Source organism: Piliocolobus tephrosceles, chromosome 18, assembly GCF_002776525.5.
Source record: "Piliocolobus tephrosceles isolate RC106 chromosome 18, ASM277652v3, whole genome shotgun sequence".
In the NCBI taxonomy this organism is placed as follows: Eukaryota; Metazoa; Chordata; class Mammalia; order Primates; family Cercopithecidae; genus Piliocolobus; species Piliocolobus tephrosceles.
This window is the reverse complement of record NC_045451.1, coordinates 439,297-448,062: the sequence shown is the minus strand read 5'-3', so window position 1 is coordinate 448,062 and position 8,766 is coordinate 439,297. Positions and strand designations below refer to the sequence as shown.

General features: G+C 50.0%; 1 protein-coding gene across 4 annotated transcripts in view; it reads left to right on the top strand.

Annotated features, from left to right (window-relative positions):
- The window catches only part of CTDP1 (CTD phosphatase subunit 1), a 71,751-nt gene extending 70,796 nt beyond the window's left edge, over nucleotides 1-955 (top strand). For 2 of the 4 annotated variants that reach the window (XM_023224801.1, XM_023224798.1), the window contains exon 13: nucleotides 145-955. In XM_023224801.1, the coding sequence (XP_023080569.1) occupies nucleotides 145-283 (139 nt within the window). In that variant the 3' untranslated portion in view covers nucleotides 284-955. The remainder of the gene's footprint in view (nucleotides 1-144) is intronic. The other 2 variants (XM_023224800.2, XM_023224799.1) reach the window with 2 other exon arrangements.
- Nucleotides 956-8,766: the final 7,811 nt, after the last annotated feature.

Sequence of the window (8,766 nt, the reverse complement as noted above, 5' to 3'; positions counted from 1 at the left end):
CGCACCGTGTTGTTGTGTGTTTGCCATGAGCGCCTCACATCGCACCGCGTTGTTGTGTGTTTGCCATGAGCGCCTCACATCGCACCGTGTTGTTGTGTGTTTGCCATGAGCGCCTCACATCACACCGCGTTTGCTTCTCCGCAGAGGCCACAAGAGGAAGCTGAATGAAGAGGACGCCGCCAGCGAATCCAGCAGGGAGTCCAGCAACGAGGACGAGGGCAGCAGCTCCGAGGCCGACGAGATGGCCAAGGCACTGGAGGCGGAGCTCAACGACCTCATGTGAGCGCGGGCGGCCGGCAGGGACTGGAGCCTGGCTGGCCTCCAGCAGAATTCGGACGTCCCCCGACCAGCCCTCGGTCTCGGTCCACGCGGCTTTCTTCCCAAAGGAAACGTATATTTGCAGAGCTCCACATACAGAAACACATTATTTTGCAGAAATAGGCGTTTTTAAGAAGTTTTACTACAGGATAGTGACAGGTGTTAGAGGCCCCGGTGTGCTGTGCCAAAGAGTTCAGCAGAGGCTCGCGTGGCCCAGGCCGGCGCCGGCGGCTGTCCTGGTAAGGGGTGGTTGGTGTGTGTTCCTCTGTGTACCAGAGCACACTCCTCGAGACGGCTTTGGACTAGGAGTTGAAACGGGACAGCGTGCGTGCACCCAGCGCCGAGCCCGGCACAGACGTCCCCGTCGCTCCGTCCTGGGGATGTTTCCGGGGAACGCCATGAGTCTCGGGCAGCCTGGAGCTTCCTGCAGCTTCCTATGCAGGGTCCACGCCACATGACCTGGGCTGCCACCCTGCCCTCCTCCCACTGGCATCCTGGCAAGGGGGCGTTGCTTTTCCCGGGCGACCTTTTATGTCTTGGAGAGACCTGATGTAAAGTTTCTGTAAATCTATTTCATATCTGACCCACCAAGCAGATTTTTCTTTCATTTAATAAAAATCCTTTTTGTAAGTTCTCTTCACGTGGGCGTGTGGCAGTGGTGAGCACCCGGCTCCTCCCTCGCTGGGATCCAGCTGCCTAGCCGGACGCTCGTGGGACGTGGGCTGGGCGGGCTCCAAGCTCGCTGTGGTTTCTCTGAGCGTGACCAGGGCGTGGAGGTGTAAGCAGGAGAGCGTCTTGCTGTGGCTTACTCTCCGTTATCTAGGAGGAATTTTTCAGAAGATGGCACTGAAACATTAAGAAGACGAGAGACCATTGTTTTTTCTTTTTCTTTTTCTTTTCTTTTTTTTCTTTTTTTTTTTTTTTTTTGAGATGGAGTTTCGCTTTGTCACCCAGGCTGGAGTGCAGTGGCGTGATCTTGGTTCACTGCAACCTCCGCCTCCTGGGTTCAAGTGATTCTCCTGCCTCAGCCTCCCTCAGCTGGGATTACAGGCGTATACCACCATGCCCAGCTAATTTTTTGTATTTTAGTAGAGACAGGGTGTCACCATGCTGACCAGGATGGTCTCGAACTCCTGACCTCATGATCCGCCCGCCTCAGCCTCCCAAAGTGCTGGGATTACAGGTATGAGTCACCGCGCCCGGCCTGTTTTTCTAATTATTAGATTTTTACGAAACTTAAACCCGAGATGCCCAAGGGGCCCAAAGGAAGCGCTGATCCTGGGAGGGCGTTCACAGGTGGAAAGTGGGGTCCCTCCCTGGGGCGTCCGCCACACAGCTCGACCCTGGGCTGTTCCCTGGGGTTGGTCAGGGTCTGGCTCACAGCCCCACGCAGCCCCCTGCAGCCCCCCACGAGAACGGCAGGCATGCGGCAGCCTCTGTCTTCAGGTCACGCTGCTCTGAGGTCTCTAGACCAAGCAGCCTCGTCGGCGGCCCCACCTCTCTTAGCACGGTTCCTGCTGAGCTGTGCTGTGAGGGAGGAAACCCAGCATCTGTGCCGTGTTCGTAACACCACAGCCAAGGCCCCAGCTCTGTCAGACAGCAGGTCGGGGACTCCAGCCAGGGGCGAGCTTTTCTCTGAGACTTGGCTGTTGAATTGCTGCTTCAGCCAGCCGTGGATCAGCAGCATAGCCAACCCTTCCATTTTCTGGATTTATTACCAAATTGAAAGTGAAGTGTAGCCAGCCGTGGTGATGTGTGCCTATAGTCCCAGATATTCGGGAGGCTGGGGTGGGAGGATCGCTTGAGCCCAGGAGTTTGAGGCCCCAGTGAGCTGCAAGCTACTGCACTCCAGCCTGGGTGACAGAGCGAGACTCTGTCTCTAATTTTTAATAAAAGTGAGGCATTAGGCTGAGGCTGTGTATTCATCATACTCTTTTCAGTTGCAAGTAACAAAACCACAAGTAGAGTAGGTATTTCTTCACATATTGACTCTTCTGAGTCCTGCGGGTAGCTGCAGGTGCGGCTGAATCCAAGTGCTCGCCAGTTGGCCAGATGTCACCAGGAGCCTCAGGCCTGTCTCCTCTGTGGTTTGGCCTTTCTCTCGGTTGACTTGCTCCTCTGCCAGGCCTTCTCCACGTCCCAGCTGAGATGGTCCAACTCCACCCACACTCAGGAATGACGTAGACACAGGAGGGGATGGAGGTGTCTCCGTGGACCTGGGGAACTGGCACTGAGCAGGTGAAGGGCCTGCCAGGCCTCCAAGGGCCAAGGCCCAGGCCCTGCCTCATCTCCTTGCTCAGGTAGGGAACTGTAAGTACACTTACTTGCCTCTCTCCACATCAACAGTAATGAAAATCTCCACGTTTTTTAGTCTAAGTTTTTTCTGTGAAGCAGAGAAGGAGAAAAATCCCCTCAGACGAGACCGTGTGGAATGGCAGAAATGGAAACAGCAGAACTGCGTGATGATCTCAGGGTTTTGCCTCTGGGCATAAGAACCAGGCTTGTAGCTAGTATTTTTAAACGGTTAAGTGTGAAGAATTACTCTCTTGCATTTTTTTCCATCCTCCCCTTGTTTGTTTGGGATGCGGACGCCTGAGAACTGCAGGTAGGGTGCTGGGCTGTGGCCACCACCAGGACCCTTCCCGGCCAGCAGCCTCAGCTCACGTCCCCTCCTCCCAGCATCAGTCCCGCAGTGTGGCGGGCAGGAGGCTGCACCTCGAGGCCACGGTTCTTGTCCAAAAGCGCACACTCCTGCATTCCGACAGCACCCTCCCCTGACCACAGTTGGGGAGGCAGCGGGTGTGACAAGTCTCCGACCACGGGATGCGGCTCTCACGGGACCTCCAGGCTCAGGCTGTCTCCACTGGGTGTGGAACCTTTCCTGTGGGGTTTTCGATGGAGACTGGCTAGGGAGGGAGACGTCCTCAGTGGGTAGAGTACCCCAGGGGTCCCGGTGCTGTCGTCAAGATACGGCGACATGGCGGCAGAGGAAAGGCAACCGGTACCCGGCAGCATTCCAGCCCAGGGTAACTGTTTCCTGTACTAACTAGGAAACGTTAGTTATTTGCAGGGCCAAGTGAAGAGGCAGCTTTACCACCCAACCCGCCTGTGGGTTCTCCAGGGTCTGCAGTCTGCAGTCTGAGGAGGCCGCAGGATGACCAGACGCCGGCCAGGGAGTTCCTCCTGTCCAGAGAAGCGGGAGGTGAACTGGGCCCACCTCAGTCCCGATTTTGCCACAAGCAAGAATGTAAGATGAATTGGACAGAAAAAAAAATAGGTGTACAAGTTGATACCCAAAGAAAGCAGAAGATTCTACAGTTTATAGGGGCACAAAATGTGCAGGGAGTGATGTGCTGGGGGTGGGGGGGTTGGGGACAGGGGCAGCTGAACGAGGCCTTGATGCTTTCTGGAGGCCTCCGGGAAAGGCTGGGGACCTTCCCCCCCTCCACCGCGGTTTCTCCTTGAGGACGATTCTGCATGTGGCGGGTCCTGCTGGGACCAAGGTGGCCCCTTGTGCTCTTGGCTGAGTCCCCTCCGACTTCACAGGGGTGTTCCTGAGGCTCCGCAAGCCCTCTTTACACCAACCTGGAGATGCAGATGGCCCTGCAGGGGCAGCAACAACAGGGACCTCTGCTGCCGCGTCTGGCCTAGGGGCGACGAGGATGGGAGGAGGGTGGGGTGGTCGCTGGCTGCGTGGGGCCTAGTGATGGGCGGGGCCGGGTCGCATGCAGCCTTCAGGACCAGCGTGGCCCCTGGTGCTGCACCTGGTCTGGCCGTGTGGCCTCTGCTGTTGTCGGCAGGTGAATGTGTTTCTGCCCCCGCCCCATGTGTCCTAAAAGACCTTTTTAACAAAGAGGACCCAAACCCTTCTCCCGAGGGAAGGCGAGTGAACAGAGCGTGCAGGGGAGATGCGGCCAGTTCTCTCTGACACAGAACAGCAAGGGGTCCCCCGTTCCTGGAGGAGCAGCAGAATTACCCCAGGCTCTGGGATCGCCCATGGGGGCAGCAGGCCAGCACCCCCAGCCACGTCTCTGCCCAGCCGTGCTCCACACCTTGGCCCTCATGTGTTGGAGGCGGGTCCCAGCACCAGCACATCCACACCAATAGCTTAAAATGGAACTTTTCTCTGCCTGCCTCAGTGTTGGCCCGCCCCCATGCAGCAGCGGGGACCCCACTGCAGGGACTCCAAGGGCCCCGTCCTGTCCTCGGCTCCAGCCTCCGTCAGCACCAGCCATGTCCTTGCAGCCCTGACTGGAGCAGCTCCCAAACCGTGCTGCCCGGCGGGTCCCCTGACCCTGCCCACGGCGACGGCAGTCTGCTGGAAAGCCGGCCCAGAACGGCGCCTCCACGCGGGCAGCCCTTCAGTGTGGTGTGTGTTCTGCACAAAAGAGCCAGAAAGTCACCTGTGGGAGTGTGATCGACGTTTATGAAGTGTTCTGTTAGGCGAAGAAACTACTGAGTGTAAGGGAAAATATTAAATCCTGAATAATTGTACAACTGTTCCAAATAAAGTCTTAAGACATTTTAATAGGAAACTTGAACTTGCTTCCCTGAGTATAAATTTCATGTCAGGTTTTAAGCTTGAAGTGGCTGTAAGGAAATCTGTGATTTAGAATTTGAAGAGGTAACTCCTTAAAGTTCGAGATAGTCATATAAATAGATGATAACTTTTAGACCATTCAAAAATCTGTAACAGTTAAATTTAATGAAATTTCCTTCCTTTTCTCTTTTGAGAAACGGAAAGTTGAAATTTTGTATAACAGCATGAGTGGATTTCGTATCTGATCGGTTTTTCATATTAAGTTTTCAAAACAACCATGAAGCTCTAATCTGCACGTGCGCTTGCTGTGAGACAGTGCCTGGCAGATGTGGAGATTGGGAGGTGTTGGTTCTCCACCTGGTGCCACCCAGGGCTCATTCTTAGTGCTGGATGTGCCATAGGTTTTCACAAATGTCTGATGGCCTATCCACCACCGTGGTGTCGCACAGAATCGTGTCCCCGCGTCTCCACCGCCGCAGTGTCACACAGAATCGTGTCCCCACGTATCCGCCACTGTATTGTCGCACAGAATCGTATCCCCGCGTCTCCGCCACCGCAGTGTCACACAGAATCGTGTCCCCGCGTCTCTGCCGCCACGGTGTCGCACAGAATCGTGTCCCCGCGTCTCTGCCGCCGCGGTGTCGCATAGAATCGTGTCCCCGCCTCAGTAAGCCTCTGTGCTCCCCATGCATCCTGTGTTCTAACCTTTGGCAGCTACTAATCCGTTTACTGTCTCCATAGTTATCCCTTGTCCAGAATGTTGTATGACCGGAATGCGACAGTATGTACCCTTTTCAGATTGACGCCTTCCACCCAGTAAATGCATTTAAGTTTCCTCCATGTTTTTTATGACTTGAGAGCTCGTTTCTTTTTAGCACTGAATCAGACAATTCATTTCTCTGTTCATCTACTGAAAAATAATCTTGGTTGTTTCCAAGTTTGGGCAATAATGAATAAGCTGCTCTGAATATCCATGTACACATTTTTGCCGGGACATAGCTTCTTAATGCCTTAGGGTAATGCCAAGGCATGTGATTGCCGGATCCTACAGTCGGAGTGCATTTAGAAACTCAAATTGTCTCACAAAGCAGCTGTGCCATTTTGCATTCCCGTCCACAGTGAATGAGAGTCCCTGTTGCTCCATGTCCTCGCTAGCATTTGGTGATGTCAGCGTTCTGGGTGGCAGCCTTTCTGTCGGGTGTGTGGTGGGCTCTCACCATTTTTTTAGTTTGCATTTCCCTGATCACGCACTGCAGAGCATCTTTTCATGTGATTATTTGCCATCTCTATATTCATATCTTTCGTACCTTCTTTGATGAGGTTCTAAAATCTTTAGCCCATTTTGAAATCAGTTTGTTTCTAATTGTTGACTTTCTCTTTTTTTTTTTTTTAAGAGGCTGTGTTTCACCATGTTGCCCAGGCTGGTCTCGAACTCCTGAGCTCAAACAGTTCACTTGCCAGCCTCCCAAGGTGCTAGGATTACAGGCGTGAGCACCACGCCCGGCGAGTTTTGATTTCTGATTAGGAAAGAGTTTTGTATGCATTTTGAAGAACAATCCTTCCTCACACATGTCTCTCGCAAGTCCTGTCTCCTAGTCTGTCTGGTCTTCTCATTCTCTTGACGGTGTCTTTGAGAGAGCAGAAGTTGTTCATTTTCATGAAGTCCAGCTCATCCGTTACTTCTGTCATAGACTGTGCCTTTGCTGTTGTGTGAGAAGGTTCACCACCATACCTACATCATGTCAGTATTCCCTAGAGGTTTCATAGTTTTGCATTTTATAGTTAGGTCCCTGATCTATTTTCAGCCAGTTTTTGTGAAAAGTGTAATACGTGTGTCAACATCCATTTCTTTGCATATGGACATCCAGTTGTTCCAGCACCATTTGTTGAAAGGACTCTCTGCTCCACTATATTCCCTTTGCTCCTTTGTGAAAGATCAGCCGACTGTATCTGTGTGGGTCTGTTTCATCGATCCCTTTGTCTTTCTTTCACTAGTACTTCACTGTCTTAATTACTGTCACTTTAGTTAAGTCTTGAGGTCAGGTAGTATCAGTCCTTCAGCTTCTTTCTTCTCCTTCAGTATTTTGTTGAGTATTCTGGGTCATTGCCTCTCCATATAAACTTTAAAGTCAGTTTATCAATATCCACAAAAAAACGTGGTAGTATTTTGATTAGGATTGCGTTGAATGTATAGACCAAATTGGGAAGAATTGACACCTTGAAAGACTCAATATTGATCCTTCCTATCCGTGTACATAGACTATCTCTCTGTTTCATTCTTCCTTGACTTTGTTGATCAGAGTTTTGTAGTTTTCCTGATAGAGATCTTACACATGTATAGTTACAGTTATACAAAAGTGTTTTGTTTGGCAGAGGGAATGTAAGTGATACTATGTTTTTAATTCCAAAGTCCACTTGTTCATTGCTGGTATATAGAAAAGCAGTTGACTTTGTGTATTTGCCTTGTATCCTGAACACTTGCTATAGTTCCAGGAGACACTTAGCGGGGGCTGCTTCTGGATTTTCTACACAGACAGTCATGTCATCTGCAAAGAGTTTTATTTCTTCCCTCCCAATCAGTATACTTTTAATTTCCTTTTCTTACTGTATTAGTTGAGACTTCCAGTGTGATGTTGAAAAGGAGTGGTGAGAGAATGTCCTTGCCTTGTTCCTGATCTTAGTGGGAAAGCTTTGCATTTCTCACCATTATTATAGATTTTCTTTGTCAAGTTGAAGTTCCCCTTTATTCCTAGTTTACTGAGTTTTATCATGACTGAGTATTGAATTTTTGTCAGATGCTTTTTCTGCATCTGCTGATATGCTCATGTAATTTTTGTTGTTGATGTGATGGGTTACATTGATTTCCAAATGCTCAACCAGATTTGCATACCTGGGGTAAATCCCAATGGTCTTGCTGTCGAATTCTTTTTATGTATTGTAGCTTTCAATTGGATAATATTTGGCTGAGGATTTTGCATCTGTGTTCATGAGAGATATTGGTCTATAGCTTTCTTATTTTCATCTGGTTTGTGTAATAGAGTGATGTTGGTCTCATAGAATGCGCTTGGAAGTGTTCCCTCCGCTTCTGTCTTCTGAAGATGATAGAAATTTCATATAATTGCTTCCTTAAATGTTAGGCAATATTCACCAGTAAACTCATCTGGGATTGATGCTTTCTGCTTTGGAAAGTTGTTCATTATTGATCCAATTTCTTCAATAGATGTTGGCCTATTTAGACGACTAGTTCTTATATGAGTTTCAGCAGATTGTGTCTTTGAAGGAATTGGTCCATTTCGTCTGGGTTATCACATTTGTGGGCATAGTGTTGTTCATAGTATTCCCTGATTATTCTTTTAATGTCTGTGGGATCTGTAGTGATGTCCCCTCTCATTTTATGTTAGCAATTTGTGTCCTTTTTTTTTTCCCTTACCCTGGCTAAAGAGATACCAATTTTCTTTATCTTTTCAAAGAACTAGCTTCTGGCTTCCTTACTTTTCTGTATTGATTTCCTGTTTTCAGCTCTAATTTTTTTTTTTTAATCACTTCTACTTTGTGATTGTTGTTGTTTTTTGAGATGGAATCTCGCTCTGTCGCCCAGGCTAGAGTGCGGTTGTGCAATCTTGGCTCACTGCAACCTCCACCTTCTAGGTTCAAGTGATTCTCCTGCCTCAGCCTCCTGAGTAGCTGGGACTACAGGCACGTACCACCACGCCCAACTAATTTTTGTATTTTTAGTAGAGACAGGGCTTCACCACGTTGGCCAGTCTGGTCTCGAGCTCCTGACTTCAGGTGATCTGCATGCCTTGGCCTCTTAAAGTGCTGGGATTACAGGTGTGAGCCACCACACCCAGGCTATTACTTCTACTTTGAATTTAATTTGTTATTCTTGTCTTACTCAGGTGGAAGCT